The 24675-nt window shown below is 47.7% G+C and overlaps 2 protein-coding genes across 2 annotated transcripts in view; one reads left to right on the top strand and one right to left on the bottom strand.

Moving 5' to 3' along the window:
• tbccd1 (TBCC domain containing 1) overlaps positions 1-24675 on the top strand; it is a 115385-nt gene that overhangs the window by 18097 nt on the left and 72613 nt on the right. The window lies entirely within an intron of this gene.
• Positions 1-24675, bottom strand: part of dnajb11 (DnaJ heat shock protein family (Hsp40) member B11) — a 66452-nt gene that overhangs the window by 12401 nt on the left and 29376 nt on the right. Inside the window, exons 5-7 of the mRNA XM_072479515.1 lie at positions 17842-17984; positions 11056-11138; positions 2553-2610 (exon numbers count right to left, since the gene is read on the bottom strand). Of these exons, the coding sequence (XP_072335616.1) occupies positions 2553-2610; positions 11056-11138; positions 17842-17984 (284 nt within the window). The remainder of the gene's footprint in view (positions 1-2552; positions 2611-11055; positions 11139-17841; positions 17985-24675) is intronic.

Genomic DNA, 24675 nt, shown 5'->3' on the forward strand with positions numbered 1-24675 from the left:
GTTCAACCCACACCTCATGTTCGTAACACACCAAACTTCAGCCTCTCGAAGGTGCCTAATGACTGCCTTTGAGAAGGGACGTCCCAAGCATAAGGGGGCAACAGGATATCAGTCACAGTACCGAACCTGGCCTAGTCCAACACAATCTTACACAAAGGAGTCAGGACATCCAGCACAAGCCAAGACCTACCAAGTCACGCCTCACTAACTATGACCAGGGCAGCGAGCCCCACCGACACTAGAAAAATTACATCTGCCTCAACCAAGGAGACCCCACCACAAGAGAGAAGACGACGCGTCAAGACATCCATTAATTGGACGTCTTGAGTTTGGGGGGGGGGTCAATTCTCCTGCCAGAACAGAACAACAGACGACCCTAGTGTTCAAACATCGCACACCCATGTAAGGAGAAAAGACAACAACATGAAATCAACACCACAATCGTGCGGGAATAAAGTAAAGGACTATTGATGAACTGCAGAATAATGACATCACCCATGTAGCTTGGAAAGGCCAAAGTCGGTTCATCAAGCAACCTTCAGGATCTCCCAAAATTTCCATCGATCAAAGCGCCATCACCCCAACAGGAAGGAACATAAGCCCTGGCTGGGGGTGGGGGGAGGCGACTCAACATGACCCGCCACCTCCAACTCCTCAGGATGAACAGAGGACAGGACAGTATAAGGCCATTGATCGGGGCCTCCGACCGACCCCAGGCCTTGAAGACTGGGTACAATGTGCTCCGTCAAACCTAAAACACCTTCAAAATCAAGATTACAAAAGCATGGCACCGAATTCTCAAACTCAGGTGAGAACCTGCCTCCCACTCCTCACAAGAGACCGGACTCAAGAACACTCCTCATCTGGCCCCTACTCCTCGGGTCAATCAGGATAGATGACACACCATGCAGGATTTCTAAGGACCCATGGCAAGACCCCACCAGGGAAAGTGCTCTATCCAAAACCAGGATTCTCTTTTGCACTTCCACTATTTTCTCAAGGATATTTCACTGTTCAAAGTGAGCACCAAAAGCTTGCACTACAGAGCGGAGATCATCATCCAAAACATAATTCGCAATGGCAGCCATCAACCCAATGTCAGCAGCACCACCAATGCGTAGGCCCACTCACCAGCAAAGCTGCTACTGCAAGCTGGGCCCCTGCCATCTCCGTACGCCTCAATCAAACAAGGATTCTCTCTGATTTAACTCTGCTCCTCATCACCAAACTCCACCCAGGATCATCCATGGACATTGTATAAGACATATATCTCAAAAAAAGATCATGAGATGTGCATTAGGATAAAATAAAGGATTGAAAAATAAGCAGAGCCAGAGCTTGCGGAAACGCAGCCGCTCACATCACATGATCCTCCCTATTTGTCCACTTTTTGACCATGCCATTGGGTTATTCGCCTTCCCACTTTCCCAACCTGCTATTGTTTTTACCGTTTTAAGTTTAATGGTGTTACTAATTTAATGGTGCTACATAAATGAATGTTGTAGTAATTAACCTCAGAATGGGTCTATTCAAAGCACTGCAGAGGCAGGAAACATGAAAAGCATCATAATTTTAAAAACTAAACAACACGAGTGCTTCAGATTCTACACTATTCACGTGCAATGCCACGGGCGATGAACTCGTTTTTTTTTTAAATAAAAAGAGAAAATATTATGTGCTCACCTCGTCGAGCAACCCAAGATAAGGAGATTACATTAGCAATCCGCAAATGATTATTTCAGTGAAATAAATATTAGATAAATATTAAGTTGAACCATCGACATGCTCACTCTGAAGCTACAGTGTTATAACAGACAATTGTTGGACATGTATCAATACATTCGTATAACATTTAGTGTGAATACTTGCTGTACAGTTCATCATACTGGCTAATTAATTCTGGTTAAGGATTACATACAAAAGCCTTGGAAGTTCCTACAACATCATAGAATTTACAGTGCAGAAGGAGGCCATTCGGCCCATCGAGTCTGCACCGGCTCTTGGAAAGAGCACCCTACCCAAAGTCAACACCTCCACCCTATCCCCATAACCCAGTAACCCCACCCAACACGAAGGGCAATTTTGGACACTAAGGGCAATTTATCATGGCCAATCCACCTAACCTGCACATCTTTGGACTGTGGGAGGAAACCGGAGCACCCGGAGGAAACCCACGCAGACACGGGGAGGACGTGCAGACTCCGCACAGACAGTGACCCAAGCCGGAATCGAACCTGGGACCCTGGAGCTGTGAAGCAATTGTGCTATCCACAAGGCTACCGTGCTGCCCATGATAGTTTACTAAATTGTTTCTCCAAAATGTCATGCAATGGTTCATCTAGAGATGCAGTGAGACCTGCATCAATTCAGCAAAGTCTTTTTGAATCTTGAATGGAAAGTTTCAGGCTTAGGGGTGGCAAGTTCAACTCTCTACCACTGGAGCTTCTTGACTGTTTTTGTATGAAAAGGAAAAATACTATCTTTGACAGAAAAGGAGATTCACCCCTTGGACATTAGTCTTGGAAAGAGAAGTAAATCAAGTAATTTCTTACTTTAAAACCTTTATTCTGAATTTCAGATCCCCAGGTTCTCCATCTATGTGAGGTTCACCTGTAAGAAAACAGGATATACAATTTCATCTCCACACATTAAGAAGGTACCAGTTTTGAAAATACAGAACGTACTTGCTGCTACTAATTTGCAAACAGCTTCTGGCAACATTTTAGAAAACCAGGAAAGGAGCTGAACACAATTTTGGATTGTTCGTTTTAATTTAAATTTGTTTTTACGGACACATGCACATACATCTTTGTCCCAGTGAAATTTTTGGTACAGCTGAGGTTCCAGGTTGGCTCAGCTGTAGCACTCTAAGGTCAGGCAGGTCATGACCTCAAGCCCATTTCAGTGTGTAAACTGGTTGACACTTCCTACATTGTCAGAAGATTCACCTTTTAATGAGACAAACTATTGCACTGTCTGCTTCTTCAAAGTGAATGTAAAAGATCTCATGGCACTGTTCAAATAAGTGCAGGTAAGCTCTATTACTTCCTAGCCCATATTTATCCCTCAATTAACATCAGCAGAGCAAATTATTTCAACACTTATCATTGTAGTTTGCTAGAACTTACTGTCTACAAACTGGCTGTCACATAACCTATATAAAAGCACTTCAGAGGTAATAGACTGTGAAGGATCTCAGGACTTAATAATAATAATCTTTATTAGTGTCACAAGTAGGCTTACATTAACATTGCAATTAAGTTACTGTGAAAAGCCCCTAGTTGCCACACTACGGCACCTGTTCGGGTACACGGAGGGAGAATTCAGATTAGCATGTAAAAAGTGATTATAAATGCAAATAACATTGATGGGACATCACACACCTGTATAATTTTCTTATTTTGAGGGTGAATTGAGAAAAACATTGAAGATTACCTGTAGACCATAAACTGAAGGGGTGCAACATTGAATTCACTGCCACATTATGAATCAGAGCTTTAATGCTATCCAGTCTTCCTCCCTTATCTTTGCCAGATTTCAGTTCGGTTGAAATACTAGACTACAGTGTAATTGAGCACAAGAGTGCTCAAGGGTTGCAGAAAACAACAGGAGCAGTCTGCTCTCATAACATCCACTTCCTGTCAATAATCAAAGTAACCACACCATAGGAAAAGTTTGTGGTTCATAGAATTGTCCTCTGGTTCAATGAGACAGTGAGATGGGTAGCCTTTCTTGCGGGAAGCAAAGGCTTTTAAAAATATATATATATTTAGAGTACCCAATTCATTTTTTTTGCAATTAAGGGGCAATTTAGTGTGGCCAATCCACCTAGCTTGCACATTTTTGGGTTGTAGGGGCGAAACCCACGCAAACATGGGGAGAATGTGCAAACTCCACATGGACAGTGACCCAGAGCCGGGATCGAACCTGAGATCTCGGCACCCTGAGGCCACAGTGCTAACCCACTGCGCTTCCCTGCTAAATACATACTTGAAAACATTGTGAAAATCAAATTGATACTTTATACTGTTGTGGAGGGAGCAGGGAGCAATGGGGCCGGATAGAGGGCCAGCAATAGGTGGAGATTGACAAAGATGCTGTGGACAGAAAGACAAAAGGAATGTAAATTGAGGTCATTAAGACTAAGACGGGTGCTGATTGTGGCACATAAAGAAATTAGAATATGTTAATGACAGAACAAAGGTGAACAGTGTGTCAAAGAGCAACTAGATACAGGGAACAGATGGCCCAAGTGGGGTGGGGGGGGACAATGGTGAGGGAAAAACAGATCAATGGAAGAAATGGAAATAAATTGATAGAAATAAAAATGGGGTAAAGGTGGTGGAGAGAGTTCACAGTCTGAAGTTATTGAACTCAATGTTAAGAATGGAAGGCCTAATCGGAAGATGAGGTGCCGTTCCTCATGTTTGCCCTGGGCTTCACTGGAATATTGCAGCAGGCCAAGGACGACATGTGGATGTGAGAGAAGGACGGAGGACAGCAAGTTGAAATGGCAAGCAACAGGATGGTTTGGGTCCAGCTTGTGGACGGAACAAAGGTGTTCTGCAAAGTGGTCACCCAGTCTGCGTTTAGTCTCTCCAATGTAATAGACCATATTGAACGAGGTGCCTGTGAAGCACTGCCTCACTTGAAAAGAGTATTTAGGCCCTGGGATTGTGAAAAAGGAAGAGGTAAAGGGGCAGGTGTTACACCTTCAGTGATTGCATGGGAAGGTGCTGTGGGAAGAGGGTGTTGGGGGTGATGTAGGTGTGGACCAGAGTATCCCGGAGGGAACAGTCCCTGCAAATTGCTGACAGGGGAAGTGAGGGGATGATGTGATGCATTATGCTGGAGTTGGCGGAACTGGCAGAGGAACATTCTTTGATTGCGGAGGCTGATGGGGTGAAAAGTGAGGACAAGGGGGACCCTATCCTGGTTCTGGGAGAGAGGGGAAGCTGTGAGAGCAGAGGTACAGGAGATGGGTCATACATGATTGAGAGCCCTGTCGACCGCAATGGGTGGGAAACCATGATTAAGGAAGAATGAAGACATGTCAGCAGCACTGATTTGGAAAGTGGCATCATCAGAACAGATGTGACGGAGGCGAAGGAACTGGGAGAATGGGATGGAGTCCTTACAGGATGTGGGGTGGGAAGAGCTATAGTCAAGGCAGCTGTGGGAGTTGGGTTTGTAATGGATACCAGTGGACAGTCTATACCGAGAAATTGAAATAGAGAGGTCAAGGAAAGGAAGGGAACTGTTGGAGGTGGACCAGGTGAAGGTGATAAAGAGGTAGAAATGAAAGCAAAGTTAAGACATTGTTTTGTAGTCATTTGACTTTTTTGGCAGACTGTGTAAGAGGTTAATATTAGATACATAGAGTGATTCCTGTTAATTGTATCATGCGTTCCTTTTTATGGTAAGGCTTTATACTGTAATCTGGAGACAGTATTTTCATTTTTTAAAAATAAATTCAGAGTACCCAATTAATTTTCCTCCAATTATGGGGCAATTTAGCGTGGTCAATCCACCAATGCTGCACATCTTTGGGTTGTGGGCGTGAGATCCACACAGACACGGGGAGAATGTGCAAACTCCACAGGGACAATGACCTGGGTCCTCGGCGCCTTGAAGCAGCAGTGCTAACCACTGAGTCACCGTGCCGTCCCTGGAGTCAATATTTTCATGTATCATTTTGGTTTATTATCATTGACTTTAATTGGAATGGGGAAGAGGATGAGGAGCATATCCTTTAGCAGTAGGGAGAGTGGGAAAACAAGAATGGGTCAGTAGTGGGCCTGAAAATTGTTAGACCAGGAAGATGCTTCTCCTGCGCTTTAAGAAAAGCAAAAGTCTGCATTTTATAAGTGGCCTCCAGCAATCCCTTTAAGGATATAAACTAGGAGGCGGCACGATGGCGCAATGGTTAGCACTGCTGTCTACGGCACTGAGGAACCAGGTTTAATTCCGGCTCTGGCTCATTGTCCGTGTGGAGTTTGCACATTCTCTCAGTGTCTGCGTGGGTTTCACCCCCACATCCCAAAGATGTGTATGGGAGCTGGATTGGCCATATCTTTTTATTGAAACAGTAAAAAATATATACAAGGCCAAACGGTACAAACACTAATTTTCTGTTGGAGAAACAGGGTACCCTCCCCTCAGTACCAATGTACGGGGAGGGGGGTGGATACTCTGATTATTAAAACAGTTCACAACACATTTCTACAAAAAACAAATGGTACAAGCACTAAACTTTGCGCTGGAGAGACCAGATACCATCGCCGCTGTACCAACAGAAGAGAAAGAAAGGGGGGTGGTGGGGAGCAAGGGGAAAGGGGGGTGGTGGGGAGCAAGGGGAAAGGAGGGTCGTGGAGAGAGAGGGAAAAGGAAGGTGGTGGGGGAGGGAGGGAGTCGGGGTGTTGGTGGAGGGGGGCGCAATAGGGCATTGCCTGAACTACCTACGGTGGCAGAAAAATAAAAATACCTTCAATTATGATGTGCCAGATTCCGGGAGTCCCCCAGAGGGGGTGAGGGGCGACACAGTGTCAGGCACGAGTGAGCCCCGGACCCCGCTACAGAGCATCTCGTGCACCCTGTGCTCCCAACACTGGGCGGCTGACAGACTTCGGACAGTCGCCCTCCGGGCCCGAATCCTCCACCACACCAAGTGTGGCGGGCGACACGGGCCCACCATCCAACCCAGGGGCTGCCTTGATCCCGCCACCGGGACCATCGACAGACGGGATCTCCTCAGGATCCTCCCGGGGCCCCATGCCAGCAGGAGGTGGTGGTGCAGATGCCTGCTTCGCTCCCGTCGCCTGGTCACTGGAAAGCCCCGAAAATAACAGGTCCGGGGTGGTGGCAGAGGTGTCCGAAAGAAGCGGTTGGGACAGAGGGTCTTCCAAACTATAACCCGCTAAGAACCTAAGAAGTAGGGAGTTATCGCTGACCCCCTCCCCTGAGAAATTGAACAAGTCCGGGGTGCTAAATTGTGCTGTGTGGAGCGGGCCCTCTCGGGTCCCATCCGACCCCGAAGCTAAATTGCCCCTTAATTGGATAAAATAATTGGGTACTCTAAATTTATTGAAAAAAGGATATAAACTAGGACTAGCATACATTTCACATGTTCCACCCAATTCTCTTATGAAAATTGCAGAGGGATTTTAAAAAGCATCGGATCTCAAATTGCATATTTAAACACATGCCATTTTGTTTTAAGCAGTAAAAGTTGAATGCATTTAAAAGCCTGCTTGAAGACCTAATCAAGACAGGAAAATGGGTACCCAAGACCTCCATCAGATTGCCCTTAGCTAATTATGGTTTTTCAGGCAAGAAATATAATTTCATCCTTTTGCTAACGTAGCTTCATGGCGCCCGTTTGGGGAGGCTGGTACGGGAATTGAACCGTGCTGCTGGCCTGCCTTGGTCTGCTTTAAAAACCATCTATTTAGCCCAGTGTGCTAAACCAGCCCGATTGGGCGATGTCACTGGTGTTAAAATGGCTGCCATTGTGAGTGAAGTTGTGGACGATGGTCTCGCCTCCCCGTCACAGGTTATTGGTGCTCACGTTGATGAACTGTGAAATATCCTAAAGAGAAAGGATGTAGCGGAGAAGAGAATCCGGTCAGTCGATAGGGCAGTTTCCTCGTGTGGGGGCTCACTTCCGTCCTTGGAAATCCTGCTGCATGGAATGTCGAACATCCTGGTGGATTTCGAAAGATGGGGCCGGAGAAGGAGTATCCGTGCACGCCTGGTCTCCCAAGGGGAGCTGGGGCTGAATTCATGGCTGAATGAGAACTGGCTGCCATTCTTTCACAATCTCAATTTGAAGGTTGGGTGTGTTGAGATCGATGGAGCACATTTTATCCAGTCTTCGGGGCCCGGGGTCGATCGATGACTCCAACCACTGGTTTTATGTTGTCTTGTCAGTGTTTGTCGAGAAGGGCTGGAGGCAGCTGTACGCGGCAGGTCTTCGCCATCCGCCGGTGTCTATGTTTCTCATTACGGGGCTTTGGGATGATGACAAGGCGGAGGTGTAAAGGCTTCAGTGAAACCTTTGGGGCGGCGCGATGCCCGTCTGATTGGCGCCATTTTGGGCACCAGTTGGCGGACATCGCGCCGTTTGGGGAGAATTTCGCCCAGTATCTTTTTTCTATTAATTGGATGGATCCTGGATGTTGCTTGACAATCCGGTCATGGCTCTGGCCTTTCCAAACTCCATGGATGGTTATATTATCCTAAACTTTGTTCCCTTGTGATTATACTCCTGATTTTGTGTTGTTACCTTTTATCCTGACATGGGTGTATGATATATGAGCACAGAAGTCGTCTGTTATCATGTTGTATTGCAAAATTCACGCATAATTGGCTGTATGACATGAGGGTTGTGTAGTATTTACCTGGTCTTTCTTTATTGTTAATGTGCTCTAATCTTTGCTTTTACACTGAGGGAGTGCATTATTTTTGGTACCCTTCACCTTATTTATAGATCTGTAGCAGTACAGCAGGGTGACGGGTAGGTGGTTTGGTTTGGAGCTAGTTGGTATGGTATGGTTTTAAGTCTTCATTGTTGGTAAAGAAAATCACCGTTAGAACTATTGGTGTCATTTTTAAAAACTTTTATTTGGGGGATCAAGGAATCCTTGCTCATTTCCTATGAAGGTACATACAGAGCATGTATCCTGAAGACGACTAGGTTTCTCTGTGGATAGTGCCTCTGGTGTTGGAGTCGGGGGAAATATGCATTGGGGCACGCCCAGCATGATTGGTTAATCCTTGGATATCTAGTCTTTCTTGGGCTAGTCTTCTATATTTACTTGGCTGCGCAGGTAGTGATAATGGTCACTTGACTACTTGGCTAATGGAATGTACGGTGGGCATATTATCCTGTTGTTAAGGTTTCTTTGATGAGGGGTAATGGGTGGAATCTTATTGGTGGCAGTTATCTCGATTGAGTAGGTTTAAGGCAGTAGTAATTGTGTTTATCCGGGTCAGGTGGAAGGAATATGTTGGGCGGTGGAGTAGGTCACCCGACCTCGAGATGTCTCCTTTTAGGTCCTGATTGGTTGTATTTTAACCCATAACGGATCCCGTATATAGAGTAGCTCTGTCCTTGTCCGGTGGAGAAGAATGTGCACCGCAATAACATGTGCTCATGACATCCCCCGCTTGTTTTTGTCCTCTTTCATTTTCAATAGCTGAACGAAAAGAGATGCCGACTGCAGCAACAATTACAATATAATTGTCAATTATATGAATATTTGCTGGTCTTTGGTGAGTGTGCACAGAAAAATAGCATGACAAAGTGAACATCAGACAGAGGGACTCAAAGGCTCTGCTGCTGGTGATTGAGTGACATGAATGCAAGGTCGACACAGGGCTATGAGCAGACGGTTGATTGCCACTGGAGCAGGAACAGAAGTGAGCTGGAGTACTTGGATAAAGGCAAGCTGTAGTCGATTTGTTAATCAGTAAATTGAAAAAGGAGGCGAGGTCAGCAGGGCCGCAGCAGCGAGGTCAGCAGGGCCGCAGCAGCGAGGCCAGCAGAGCCGCAGCAGCGAGGCCGCAGCAGCGAGGCCAGCAGGGCCGCAGCAGCGAGGCCGCAGCAGCAAGGTCAGCAGGGCCGCAGCAGCAAGGTCAGCAGGGCCGCAGCAGCAAGGTCAGCAGGGCCGCAGCAGCAAGGTCAGCAGGGCCGCAGCAGCAAGGTCAGCAGGGCCGCAGCAGCAAGGTCAGCAGGGCCGCAGCAGCAAGGTCAGCAGGGCCGCAGCAGCAAGGTCAGCAGGGCCGCAGCAGCAAGGTCAGCAGGGCCGCAGCAGCAAGGTCAGCAGGGCCGCAGCAGCAAGGTCAGCAGGGCCGCAGCAGCAAGGTCAGCAGGGCCGCAGCAGCAAGGTCAGCAGGGCCGCAGCAGCAAGGTCAGCAGGGCCGCAGCAGCAAGGTCAGCAGGGCCGCAGCAGCAAGGTCAGCAGGGCCGCAGCAGCAAGGTCAGCAGGGCCGCAGCAGCAAGGTCAGCAGGGCCGCAGCAGCAAGGTCAGCAGGGCCGCAGCAGCAAGGTCAGCAGGGCCGCAGCAGCAAGGTCAGCAGGGCCGCAGCAGCAAGGTCAGCAGGGCCGCAGCAGCACGGTCAGCAGGGCCGCAGCAGCAAGGTCAGCAGGGCCGCAGCAGCAAGGTCAGCAGGGCCGCAGCAGCAAGGTCAGCAGGGCCGCAGCAGCAAGGTCAGCAGGGCCGCAGCAGCAAGGTCAGCAGGGCCGCAGCAGCAAGGTCAGCAGGGCCGCAGCAGCAAGGTCAGCAGGGCCGCAGCAGCAAGGTCAGCAGGGCCGCAGCAGCAAGGTCAGCAGGGCCGCAGCAGCTAGAGGGATTTGATGCTGGTCTGGTTGCAAGTTGGCAGAGCTTTGAATGAGCTGGAACCCGGAACCAAATGACAACATTTGGGAATTTATGATGTATGGTACAAGTGGACAAAGTTATGCAAATGGATGCAAGCAATTTTGATAACAGACAAGATATGGGATTTGAAACTCGCTTTACCCAGGTTATAAGCTGCCAGGTTTCATCATAGCAAGCAACTGAAGAAGAGAATGGAATTTATTTGCTTAAAGTCAAGTGACTGCAGTCTCCCAAATATTAATTTGGAGGAGATCTACTCAACCTGATGTCAGATGAGCTATTTCTCAACAGAGGTTCAGATGAATGGAGGAGAGAGGTGTAGATGGTGTCACATGTGTGAAAACTGAACTCATTATCTACCTAAATGTTCCTCGGGGCTATATATAAACATGAAAAGTTAGGAGAAAGTGGATGCAACCAAATACTCTGGAGGTTATTAAGTGGAACTAGAAAGAAAAGTAGTTTTCAATTGAATCAACCTTCCAAACACTAACTAGGTTAACATATTCTTCAGTTTCAAAAAAAGAAAACCCACTTGTCAACACAAAATCCCTTACAATACCATTACTTTGGAGAGCATGCCAAAATTATGGTAACCAAGGAGCCCCCATGCAGCCCGATATTCAGTACGCTGATTTGAACAGGACCAAGACTTAATATCCCAGATCCATACCTTCTCCAATGAAAGGATATTCCATTCCATCCCTAACACCAGGTTCTATCTCCACTTCAAGTGTCCTCTCCTCATTTACAAGCCTAAGATTTAAATAAAAAAGGATTGTATTTTTTTTTAAAAACAGAACTGTACTATATTAATATCTGTACTTCAATATATGACACTTTTCCTACAAAAGAAATTCAAATGTAATTGATATATAATTTGGAACAAATTACATTTGGAAAATTTCTCCCAGTTTGTAAAGTTTAAAAAAAAATGCTTTTTACCATAAAATAACTGCTACTCCAAACACCGCAGAACTTAATTGAACACTACTTTGGTAAAGTGTTTGACAAAAATTGTCACATGACTAGACCCCTAGAATGGAAGATGTGGTATGATTCTATGAGCAATGAGCCTAATAGTGCTGTTAAAAGATGAATTTTGCGCGACTTCCGGGTGCGGCGATGACCAGCTAAGTCGCATGTTTCGGCAGCTCCCGGTGGAACGGACTTTTGGGCTCTTAATAAGAGCCCCAACGGCAATTTTAACGGCTAAAAGCACTGTGCGGTAAACCAGAAGGGAATCCCCCTGGATACGGATGGAAAAAGGAGAGGAAAGTGGCCGGATTGCGGTGGATCCTTTAGAGCAGCGGCAAGGAAGGCAAGCAAAAACCAAGATGGCGTCGGAAGGTGGCAGTTTAATATGGGGCCCTGAACAACACGAGTTCTTGAAGCGCTGCGTGGAAGAACTTAAAAAAGAGATGAAGAAGGAGCTGTTGGCCCCGATATTACAGGCGATTGAAGGGCTAAAAGATGAGCAAAGGACCCAGGAGCGGGAGCTTTGGGTCGTGAGGGCAAAGGCTGCCGAGAACGAGGACGATATACAGAGCCTGGTGGTGAAGACGGAGATGCACGAGGCACACCATAAACGATGTGTGGAAAGGCTGGAGGTGCTGGAGAATAATGCGAGGAGGAAGAATTTAAGGATTCTTGGTCTTCCTGAAGGTGCAGAAGGGGCGGACGTCGGGGCATACGTGAGCACGATGCTGCACTCGTTAATGGGAGCGGAGGCCCCGACGGGTCCGTTGGAGGTGGAGGGAGCATACCAAGTGATGGCGCGAGGACCGAGAGCAGGAGAAATTCCCAGAGCCATAGTGGTGAGATTCCTCCGTTTTAAGGACAGAGAGATGGTCCTCAGATGGGCAAAGAAAACTCGGAGCAGTAGGTGGGAGAACGCGGTGATCCGCGTATATCAAGACTGGAGTGCGGAGGTGGCGAGAAGGAGGGCGAGCTTTAATCGGGCCAAGGCGGTGCTTCATAAAAAGATGATTAAATTTGGAATGCTGCAGCCGGCAAGACTGTGGGTCACATATCAAGGGAAGCACCACTACTTTGAAACGGCGGATGAGGCGTGGACATTTATTGTTGAAGAGAAATTGGAATAAGCGGGTTATTAAAAAAGAACGTTTGAGACAAAGTGGTGGGGCGAATATGGGGGGCGAAGAGGGGGGAAAAAGGGGGGAGAGATGATTTTTATGTTGTTAATCCTGCGACCCGGTAACTTTTCTCTCTTCCACAGGTTGTGGGGGAGGGAGGAAGGGAGGTGGAGGAGCTGGGGGCTTTGGTCATTGGGGGCGGGGCCAAGGGAGAAGCGCAGGCTTTGTTCCCGCGCTATGATAATTATGGCGGGAATAGGGAAGCAGGAAGGAGGGGGCGTCGCACGGTGCGAGCCGAGGTCACGGGGGGAAGCCGAGGTCGGCCAGAGTTTGCTGACTTCTGGGAGCAACATGGGGGGTGTAACTACGCTAGTGGGGGATCTAGCGGGGGGGGGGGGGGGTGGTGAGAGGGGGGATTTACTGGGTTGCTGCTGCTGGGGAGAAGGGGGAGCTGGTATGGGATGGGGTGGGCGGGGCGGGAGGGCACCGCCTGGGGGGGACACAGCTGCGTGGGAACCGGGTGAGGAGCTGGATAAAAGGGGATGGCTAATCGACAAGGGGGGGGTAAAGAGCCCCCCAACCCGGCTGATCACGTGAAATGTGAGAGGGCTGAACGGGCCGATAAAGAGGGCACGGGTACTCGCACACCTTAAGAAACTTAAGGCAGATGTGGTTATGTTACAGGAGAAGCATTTGAAACTGATAGACCAGGTTAGACTACGCAAAGGATGGGTGGGGCAGGTGTTTCATTCGGGGCTAGATGCGAAAAACAGGGGGGTGGCTATACTAGTGGGGAAGCGGGTAATGTTTGAGGCAAAGACCATAGTGGCGGATAGTGGGAGCAGATACGTGATGGTGAGTGGCAAATTACAGGGGGAGGCGGTGGTCTTAGTGAACGTATATGCCCTGAACTGGGATGATGCCAACTTTATGAGGCGAATGTTAGGACGTATCCCAGACCTAGAGGTGGGGAAGTTGGTAATGGGTGGAGATTTTAACACGGTGCTGGAACCAGGGCTGGACAGATCGAGGTCCAGGACTGGAAGGAGGCCGGCAGCAGCCAAGGTGCTTAAAGACTTTATGGAGCAGATGGGAGGAGTAGACCCATGGAGATTTAGCAGACCTAGGAGTAAGGAGTTTTCGTTTTTCTCCTATGTCCACAAAGTTTATTCGCGAATAGATTTTTGTGTGTTGGGAAGGGCGTTGATCCCGAAGGTGAGGGGGACGGAGTATACGGCTATAGCTATTTCGGATCACGCTCCACACTGGATGGACTTGGAGATAGGGGAGGAAAAAGAACGGCGTCCACCCTGGAGAATGGACATGGGACTAATGGCGGATGAGGGGGTGTGTCTAAGGGTGAGGGGGTGTATTGAAAAGTACTTGGAACTCAATGATAATGGCGAGGTCCAGGTGGGAGTGGTCTGGGAGGCGTTGAAGGCGGTGGTTAGAGGGGAGCTGATATCAATCAGGGCACATAAAGGAAAGCTGGAGAGTAGTGAACGGGAGCGGTTGCTGCAAGAACTTCTGAGGGTGGACAGGCAATATGCGGAGGCACCGGAGGAGGGACTGTACAGGGAAAGGCAAAGGCTACACGTAGAATTTGATTTGCTGACAACGGGTACTGCAGAGGCACAGGGTGTACAGTACGAATATGGGGAGAAGGCGAGCAGGTTGCTGGCCCACCAATTGAGGAAAAGGGGAGCAGCGAGGGAAATAGGGGGAGTGAGGGATGAGGAGGGAGAGATGGAGCGGGGAGCGGAGAGAGTGAATGGAGTGTTCAAGGCATTCTATGAAAGATTATATGAAGCTCAGCCCCCGGATGGGAAGGAGAGAATGATGTGTTTTCTGGACCAGCTGGAATTTCCTAAGGTGGAGGAGCAGGAGAGGGTGGGACTGGGAGCACAGATCAAAATGGAGGAAGTAGTGAAAGGAATTAGGAGCATGCAGGCGGGGAAGGCCCCGGGACCGGATGGATTCCCAGTTGAATTTTACAGGAAATATGTGGACTTGCTTGCCCCGCTACTGATGAGAACCTTTAATGAGGCGAGGGAAAGGGGACAGCTGCCCCCGACTATGTCAGAGGCAACGATATCGCTTCTCCTAAAGAAGGAAAAAGACTCGCTGTAATGCGGGTCCTATAGGCCTATTTCCCTCCTGAACGTAGACGCTAAGAGTCTGGCCAAGGTAATGGCAATGAGGATAGAGGATTATGTCCCGGGGTGGTCCATGAGGACCAAACTGGGTTTGTGAAGGGGAGACAGCTGAATACGAATATACGGAGGCTGCTATGGGGTAATGATGATGCCCCCACCAGAGGGGAAGCAGAGATAGTGGTGGCGATGGATGCCGTGAAAGCATTTGATAGAGTGGAGTGGGATTATTTGTGGGAGGTGTTGAGGAGATTTGGCTTTGGAGATGAGTATATTAGATGGGTACAGCTGCTGTATAGGGCCCCGATGGCGAGCGTGGTCACGAATGGACGGGGGTCTGCGTATTTTCGGCTCCATAGAGGGACGAGGCAGGGATGTCCTCTGTCCCCATTATTGTTTGCACTGGCGATTGAGCCCCTGGCAATAGCATTGAGGGGTTCCAGGAAGTGGAGGGGAGTACTCAGGGGAGGAGAAGAACACCGGGTATCTCTGTATGCGGACGATTTGTTGTTGTATGTGGCGGACCCGGCGGAGGGGATGCCAGAGATAATGCGGATACTTGGGGAGTTTGGAGAATTTTCACGATATAAACTGAACATGGGGACAAGTGAGTTGTTTGTGGTGCATCCTGGGGAGCAGAGCAGAGAAATAGAGGACTTACCGCTGAGGAAGGTAACAAGGGACTTTCGCTACTTGGGGATCCAGATAGCCAAGAATTGGGGTACATTGCATAGGTTAAATTTAACGCGGTTGGTGGAACAGATGGAGGAGGACTTCAAGAGATGGGACATGGTATCCCTGTCACTGGCAGGGAGGGTGCAGGCGGTTAAAATGGTGGTCCTCCCGAGATTCCTCTTTGTGTTTCAGTGCCTCCCGGTGGTGATCACGGAGGCTTTTTTCAAAAGGATTGAGAAGAGTATCATGAGTTTTGTGTGGGCCGGGAAGACCCCGAGAGTGAGGAAGGGATTTTTGCAGCGTAGTAGGGATAGGGGGGGGCTGGCACTACCGAGCCTAAGTGAGTACTACTGGGCCGCCAATATCTCAATGGTATGTAAGTGGATGGGAGAAGAGGAGGGAGCGGCGTGGAAGAGATTGGAGAGGGCGTCCTGCAGGGGGACTAGCCTACAAGCTATGGTGACGGCGCCGTTGCCATTCTCACCGAAGAAATACACCACAAGCCCGGTGGTGGTGGCTACTCTGAAAATTTGGGGGCAGTGGAGATGGCATAGGGGAAAGACGGGAGCCTCGGTGTGGTCCCCGATAAGAAATAACCATAGGTTTGCTCCGGGGAGAATGGATGGGGGATTTGGAACATGGCAAAGAGCAGGAGTAACACAATTGAGAGATCTGTTTGTAGATGGGACGTTTGCAAGTCTGGGAGCGCTGACCGAAAAATATGGGTTGCCCCAAGGGAATGCATTCCGGTATATGCAACTGAGGGCTTTTGCGAGGCAACAGGTGAGGGAATTCCCGCAGCTCCCGACGGAGGAGGTGCAGGACAGAGTGATCTCAAAGACATGGGTGGGGGACGGTAAGGTATCAGACATATATAGGGAAATGAGGGACGAGGGGGAGATTATGGTAGATGAGCTGAAAGGGAAATGGGAAGAAGAGCTGGGGGAGGAGATTGAGGAGGGGCTGTGGGCTGATGCCCTAAGTAGGGTAAACTCATCGTCCTCGTGTGCCAGGCTAAGCCTGATACAATTTAAGGTGTTACACAGGGCGCATATGACTGGAGCACTGCTCAGTAAATTTTTTGGAGTAGAGGATAGGTGTGCGAGATGCTCGAGAAGCCCAGCGAATCACACCCACATGTTCTGGTCTTGTCCGGCACTACAGGGGTTTTGGGTGGGGGTGACAAAGGTGCTTTCGAGGTGGTGGGGGTCCAGGTCGAACCAAGCTGGGGGTTGGCTATATTCGGGGTTGCAGAAGAGCCGGGAGTGCAGGAGGTGAAAGAGGCTGATGTTTTGGCCTTTGCGTCCCTAGTAGCCCGGCGCAGGATACTGTTGATGTGGAAGGAAGCCAAGCCCCCGGGTGTGGAGACATGGATAAATGACATGGCAGGGTTTATAAAGCTGGAACGGATTAAGTTCGTCCTAAGGGGATCGGATCAAGGGTTCACCAGGCGGTGGCAACCGTTCGTCGAATACCTCACAGAAAGATAGAGGGAATGGAAAAGAAGAAGACAGCAGCAGCAACCCGGGGGGGGGGGGGGGGGGGGACCAGAAGGACTCTCAGGGATGTTAGTGTATAAGTATAATATGTATAGGTTGTTGTTATAGGTAATTGTATACTGGACTGAATTGTATTTTTGGAGAGTATTTATTTGGGACAAGGCAGTTGCCATTTACTTTTGTTTTTTAATTTGGATGTTGTTTATATGTTATTTATATTGTTATATTACTGTGTAAAAGATACACAATGTACTGTTATGGTTGGCCAAAAATTTTGAATAAAATATATTTAAAAAAAAAAAGATGAATTTTGCCCAGCTGCAAAAAAAGTTTCCTTTCGTCAAACACAATGGGCACGATCTACCGGCTGCATTGCACCTGAAGCAGAGTGCGATGTGGCTGGTAGATGAAGGGAGAGGCCTCCCGTGGGCTTCACGAAAGCCAGTACGCCTCACAGATTTTGTGAGGTGTCGCAATCAGGATCCCGCCCACAATAGTCGGTACCAAGCCTGGCATGCCCAGTAGGTTTAAAACCCCGTTGCTGACCCAGGATCTATCGGTTTCCCGGCAGCTACTGGCCTCCCCAGGGTGAACCCAGCCAAGCGCCATTCAACACTGGACAACAAACATGGATCAGGCAGAACGGCACCGGGTGGTGGTGGTGGTGGGGGGGGTCTCCCAGGCCATCTGAGGCCCCTGGGTGGTCAGGGACAGTGTCGGATGGCCCCCTGCTCCTCCCCTGGAATGTGGGCTGGTGTTTTGGCATTTCCAAGGTGCCGAGGTGGCACTGCAAAGCCACCACATTGTCAGGGAGACTGGGTAGAAACTCCCCAGGGCCCATAAAAGTGACTAAGTGGTTAAATAGCAGCGGAGAACAGACCAAGGGTGAAACTCCCAGCAAAACCCACCAAGAATGACAGTTAACAACCTTTCCTCAGATCGCAACCATTATTTTAACTAGTCCAGTTTCCTTCATAATTGGTGCTGCCTTTCTCTTGAATATTATGAAGTTGAAGGTTTTAAAACTTATACTCACTTAACATTGGGACACTCATCACAAACCATCTCCTGGGTCATCTGGAACCTTCCAGGTCCTAATTGTGTGGTTCTCATTTCCTGTCTGCAGTTGCATTTCCTCTTTCCTGAAGCTTGCTTTGCCACTGGCTTATTTCTTACAACCTATAAAGTTCATAGCTGCTGTTTAGTCACATTTATAATTAATCCTTGAAGTATTATGATTACCAAATAGTTCAAAAGGCATTGAAAATTACGAGATATTTTTACCCTCTCTAAGAAATATATTATTGTGTTTTTGGAACAGTGAAGTCAACTGTTCTCTTGTTGGCCCAATGAATACATGAACTTTGTGATTTAGCACGGAGTCAGACAGATCAGGAAGATTACAAGTTTTTAGCAAGTAAGCCACGCTTGGACCAGGGTGGTGGTGGTGGGGGTAGGAGTAACCTCTAGGCCTCCATACCTTTTATTTTGGAAGTGTGAGAGCAGGGGAGTGAAAACAAATCTGAAAGGTTAGGTCTTACTACCAATTACCATCCAGTACTTCTGCTGGGTTACGAACAGAATGTGAATATAATCTAAGTAAACAAAAAAAAAAATCATAAATGAAAGACCAGAGGGTGCCTGCTGAACTATTTCCCAGCAGCCATGCTTTGAGAAATGGAGAGCGGTGGTGGCAAAGAAAAGTGGTAAAAAGGAAACCTTTAAAATCTTACATAATTTAATTTAACAGATTTTAATATACAGTTCTCAAACACATGAATTTTTTTTTCATTTGATTGATTGATTGTCACATGTACCGAAGTACAGTGAAAAGTATTTTTCTGCGGCCAAGGGAACGTACACAGTAGAGAAAAAGAATAATCGACAAAGTACATCAACAAATAAGTAATTGGTTACAATGCGGAATAAGGGCCAAACAAAACAAATACGACATGAGCAAGAGCAGCATAGGGTGTCGTGAATAGTGTCTTACAGGGAACAGACCAGTCTGAGGAAGAGTCATTGAGGAGTCAAGTAGCTGAAATCCACTATATCTCAATAATCCTTTTTTAAAAATTTAAGAGTGGCCAATTCATTTTTTTTTCCAATTAAGGGGCAATTTTGCGTGGTCAATCCACCTAACCTGCACATCTTTGGGTTGTGGGGGCGAAACCCATGCAAACACGGGAAGAATGTGCAAACTCCACACGGACAGTGACCCAGAGCCGGGATCGAACCTGGGACCTCAGCGCCGTGAGGCAGCAGTGCTAACCACTGCATCACTCTATATCTCAATAATGATAGGATATCCAGAATGCAATCCAGTTAAAACATATCTGCATTTGTATATGTTTCTATAGTACATTGTGAAACATGTCTGCCAAATTATACTACAAAGCAGGTGAGTGTCAAACAGAAAATGTAGATTAATGGTATACTATAATTGTCAAAATCATTCATGCTCAATGATCAAAAAACCATTCACTCCCAAAAGAGCTAAAGTACATTGTTATAACAGATTAATGATAAAGATGTAATTTTACAATATAACAGATCACGCACAGGTGTAACAAAGAACAATTCCCACTCAACTACATCACCCTATACCAATATTTTTAGAATATATCTGGTGATGTAAAAGAGCAAATATGTACTTTTAGTCAACGCATTATAAGAATAGGAAATAAAAACAGAAAATGCTGGAAATACTCATAAGCTAGGGCGGCAAGGTGACGCAGTGGTTAGCACTGCTGCCTCACGGCACCAAGGTCCAAGGTTCAATCCCAGCCCTGGGTCACTGTCCGTGTGGTGTTTGCACATTCTCCCAGTGTCTGTGTGGGTCTCACCCCCACAATTCAAAAAGATGTGCAGGGTAGATGGAATGGCCACGCTAAATTGCCCTTTAATTGAGGTTGTGACATTTCATCAGAAAGGAAAGCCCTTGTTTGTTGGGCAACAGTGGTAGAGGCAAAACTGTTTTTCTAACCAGAAACAGTAGAATGATTAGTCATCCTTTTGTAACAAACTTATACGTGTACTGCCACTAGTGCACTCAATGTCAATGAAGCACAAGGGGAATCTCTGCAGCACTCAATTTCAAAATACTGAAAAACCAAGAATGAAGATCCAAAATAACTTTAGTACATCACGAACACAAATTTTGCATAATGCACTCCTAACCCTGTCTTTTAACCGTCATAACGTAAACATTGACAACGTACTCAGTGGTCTCATTTCCACAAAGGCACAATGTTTCTTCAGCTAATTAAGATACTTGTCAATATAGGCAATGAATTTAAACTGAATGATCTATTAAGAAAGAGGGGGATAAAAAAAACAGACAAGGTGTGTGCCATCTGGTGTTTTAATAAGCAGTGCAATTTAAATATGACAATAGTTTCTAAGTTGTACTAAACATTTTCATTCTAAGTTTGTTTTGTTAATTGCAACTGCACATGGAATAATAGGTACAGCATAGATATGAAGTTGGATGAATGGCAAGAAACAGTGAAGTTGTTTTTCGGATCGGAGGAAGGTAAATCGTGGGGTTCCCCCGTTGTCGGTGGAAGAACCACTGCTTTTCTTTATATATATTCATGATATAGACTTGGGTGTGCTGAGGCACAATTTCAACATTTACAAATGACACAAAACTTTGACGCGCTGTAAATAAGAGTATAGACTTCAACATTACCTAGATAGGTTGGTAAATTAGGCAGACACATGGCAGATGAAATTTAATACAGAGAAGTGTGAAGTGGTACATTTTGGCAGGAACAGCGAGGAGTTGCAATATAAAGTAAAGGATACACTTTTAAAAGGGCTGCAGGAGCAGAGAGGCTTGGAGGTTTATGTGCACAAATAGTTGAAGGTAGCAGAACAGGTTGAGAAAGCAGTTAACTCAGGCAAACAATATCCTAGACTTTATAAATGGAGGCATAGAGTGCAAAATCTATGAGGTCATGGTAAACCTTAATAAAATACTGTTTGACTTTATTTAAGATATTGTGGCCAATTCTGGGCACTGTATTCTAAGAAGAATGTGAAGGTTTTAGATAGGATACAGAAGAGATTTACAAGAATGGTTCCATGGATGAGACACAGATACAAGGATAGATTGGAGAAGCTGGGGCTGTTCTCTTTAGAATTAAAAAAAATATATATATTTTAATTAAAACTTAACAATTCATTAACACAATAACAATTAAACAGTAAGAATCCCCCCCCCCACCCCCATCCCCTTCCCTTGTAGACACGATGGGCTGAATGGCCTCCTTCTGCACTGTACATTCTATGAAAAGTACAACTTAGTTACGAAGTCCCACTACCCACCCTGTTTCCCCTTCCCACATAACAGCTAACAGTGACCAACTCTGTAAAGTACAAAAAACCAGTCACCATCTGTAGTAAAACACTTGCCCCTTAATTGGCAAAAATAAATAATTGGGTACTCTAAATTTATTTATAAAAATTAATAGACCTGCAGTAGTCCGCCAGCTTTGAGCATGACCGAAGGGCAGCACGGTGGCGCAGTGGGTTAGCCTTGTTGCCTCATGGCGCCGAGGTCCCAGGTTCGATCCCGGCTCTGGGTCACTGTCCGTGTGGAGTTTGCACATTCTCTCCGTGTTTGCGTGGGATTCACCCCACAACCCAAAGATCTGCAGGCTAGGTGGATTGGCCACACTAAATTGCCCCCTTAATTGGAAAAAATTAATTGGGTACTCTAAATTAAAAAAAAAAAAAGAAAAGCTTTGAGCGCGACCGGAAAATGTGCACATGATGTGTGCCCCCCCCCCCCCACAGACACCAATGGCATCTATCAAAGAATCAACTCATTCTAGCATTTGTAAGGTGTGCTCTTGAACACGACTTTCAGCTGGATGAGACTCAGCCTCGCACAGGACAAGGTCGAATTCACCCTCAACGTCTCACTCAAAACCTCCTCCTCCAAGAGCGGACCCAGCTCCTCCGTCCACTTTGCCATCACACTCTCAACAGAGACCGTATCCTCCCCCATCATCTGTTGATATATACCCAGCGTGCTGGCCACCTCCGAACCACAGCAAGATGAGATCCTCTAGAGCAAAGTAGAATTTTTTTTTTTGTATTGGAGTACCCAATTAATTTTTTCCAATGAAGGGGCAATTTAGCATGGCCAATCCACCTACCCTGCACCTACCCTGGGTTGTGGGGGCGAAACCCACGCAAAAACGGGGAGAATGTGCAAACTCCACACAGAGCCGGGATCAAACCTGGGACCTTGGCGCCGTGAGGCTATGAAAGGTACTTTTTGACCCAACTGCGCACCTGGACATACTGTGAGCCCATATTTTTCTTTCAGTTCCCCAAAACTAGTTGTTATAACCTGCCTACTTACCATTGTCTGGGGACTAATGACTATCCCACAATCCTGTGGGAGTATGAGCTTCCCCAGTGAGGGGGGCGGAGAAACCACTAGTAAACTCCTAGTATAAATAAAGCTGGCCAGTTCAGGAACCAGCAGGAAGGAGTATGTAGCAAGGGAAGTTACTGCTACTGTTATGTATATATGTTATAGTAAATAAATGTTATTACTTTGTATCCTTAAAACTCGTGCTGGATTCTTCGTGGCCCTTACAAAACTGGCGACGAAGGTTAAAGTGAATAGCTGTCTACACTGCTGAAGCCACCTCACTGGATTTTTGTTGGATACAGGTTGGAAGTTGTTTTCTATTATACCATGCCTCTGTACGGACGTTTGGATGTTTTTGATGCTGCGCTGGAAAGCTGGAACCAGTACACACAACGGATGCGTTACTATTTCCGGGCAAACACTATCACCGAAAACGAGCGCCAGGTGGTCATATTGCTCACCGCCTGCGGCCCGCATACGTTTGGGGTGATTAGGAGCCTTACGTACCCAGCTGCGCCGGACACCAAAACGTTTGATGAACTTGTTAATATAGTGGGGCAACATTTTAACCCAACCCCGTCCACGATAGTCCAGCGTTACCGGTTTAATACCGCTGAGAGGACCCCTGGAGAATCCCTTGCCGATTTTCTATCCAGGCTACGCAGGATTGCGGAGTACTGTGACTATGGTGAGACCTTGTCAGAAATGTTACGCGACCGTTTGGTTTGCGGTATTAACAATGCGGCCACCCAGAGAAAGTTGTTAGCGGAGCCAACATTGACTTTTCAACAGGCCATTCAAATAGTATTGTCCCGAGAGAGCGCAGAGCGAGGAGTACAGGAGCTACAGGGAATGAAAGTGTATGCCTTGGGGCGCAACCCCTTCCATCCGAAAACACCCCCCCGCACTCCTGCGGTACCTTGGGCGAGGCAATGTCCGGACCGACGCCAGTGGCCGTCGGACATTCCTCCCCGAAGGGAGCCTTCTCCAGAGCCAATGGATGAGGAGCCATGTCCGTGTCAGACTTGTAGGCGCCGACCCCGTCGCGGACGGCGGTCCTGGGGGCGCCGTCGTTCCGACCGAAACTGGGACCAGCCCAGGGGCCGTAACTGGGACCAGCCCAGAGGCCGTACCTTCCATGTGTATGAACCTGCGGCGACTACCACTGAGGACATGGAGACGGAGGACGACTGCCTGCAGCTGCATTGTGTGGCAGCTCCCCGTGTGACCCCCATTAAGGTGACAGTACGGGTCAATGGCCACCCGCTTGAGATGGAGTTGGATACTGGCGCAGCGGTCTCCGTGATCGCCCAGAGGACATTCGACCGCATCAAGCAGGGTATACAGACCCTTACATTAACCGACTCACAGGCCAGGTTGGCCACCTACACGGGGGAACCAATGGACATTGCAGGAACTACAATGACCCCTGTTGTCTATAGACGCCAAAAGGGGCGTTTCCCCACTTATCGTGGTGCGCGGCCATGGGTCCAGCCTGTTGGGTCGGGACTGGTTGCGCCATTTGCGGTTGCAATGGCAGCACATCCTCCAAACAGTTTCTGAAGGGTTGACTGAGGTGCTAGGACGATACCCAGATGTATTCCAGCCTGGTTTGGGGAAAATAAAAGGGGCCGTAGCCCGTATCCAAGTTGAGCCAGGAGCCACGCCGCGCTATTTCCGGGCGCGCCCAGTGCCTTACGCCTTGCTCGAGAAGGTAGAAGGGGAGCTCACTCGTTTGGAGAGTTTGGGTATTATCATGCTGACTGGGCAGCACCAATTGTACCTGTAATGAAGCCAGATGCCACAGTTCGTTTGTGTGGCGACTATAAACTTAGTGAATACGGTATCCCGACTCGACCGATATCCAATGCCTCGCATAGAGAATCTCTACGCAAAACTTGCAGGTGGACTCTCGTTCACAAAATTAGATATGAGTCACGCCTACCTGCAGTTGGAGCTGGACCCTGCCTCCGACCATATGTAACGATTAATACACACCGGGGCCTGTATGAATATACACGGTTGCCCTTTGGAGTATCCTCTGCCCGCGCAATTTTTCAACGTGTTATGGAGGGCATTTTGAGAGGTTTACCACGTGTGGCTGTCTACCTAGATGACGTTTTGATTACAGGGACGTCGGAGCAGGAACATTTGGAAAATCTGGAGGCTGTCCTTAGACGCCTTTCGGAGGCTGGAGTCCGTTTACGTCGCACAAAGTGCGTATTTCAGGCAAAGGAAGTAGTCTACCTAGGTTATCGGGTGGACCGCGAAGGTCTGCACCCCGTCGCAGAGAAGGTGCGTGCAATTCAACATGCCCCCGCCCCGACTGACACTTCGCAACTTCGTTCTTTTTTCGGTCTCGTAAACTATTACGGGAAGTTCCTCCCCAATCTGGCAACTACGCTGGCCCCTTTGCACCTTCTGCTAAAGAAAAATCACACCTGGGTTTGGGGTCAGCCGCAAGAAACCGCTTTCCGG

Source organism: Scyliorhinus torazame, chromosome 2 (assembly GCF_047496885.1).
Source record: "Scyliorhinus torazame isolate Kashiwa2021f chromosome 2, sScyTor2.1, whole genome shotgun sequence".
Taxonomy (NCBI): Eukaryota; Metazoa; Chordata; class Chondrichthyes; order Carcharhiniformes; family Scyliorhinidae; genus Scyliorhinus; species Scyliorhinus torazame.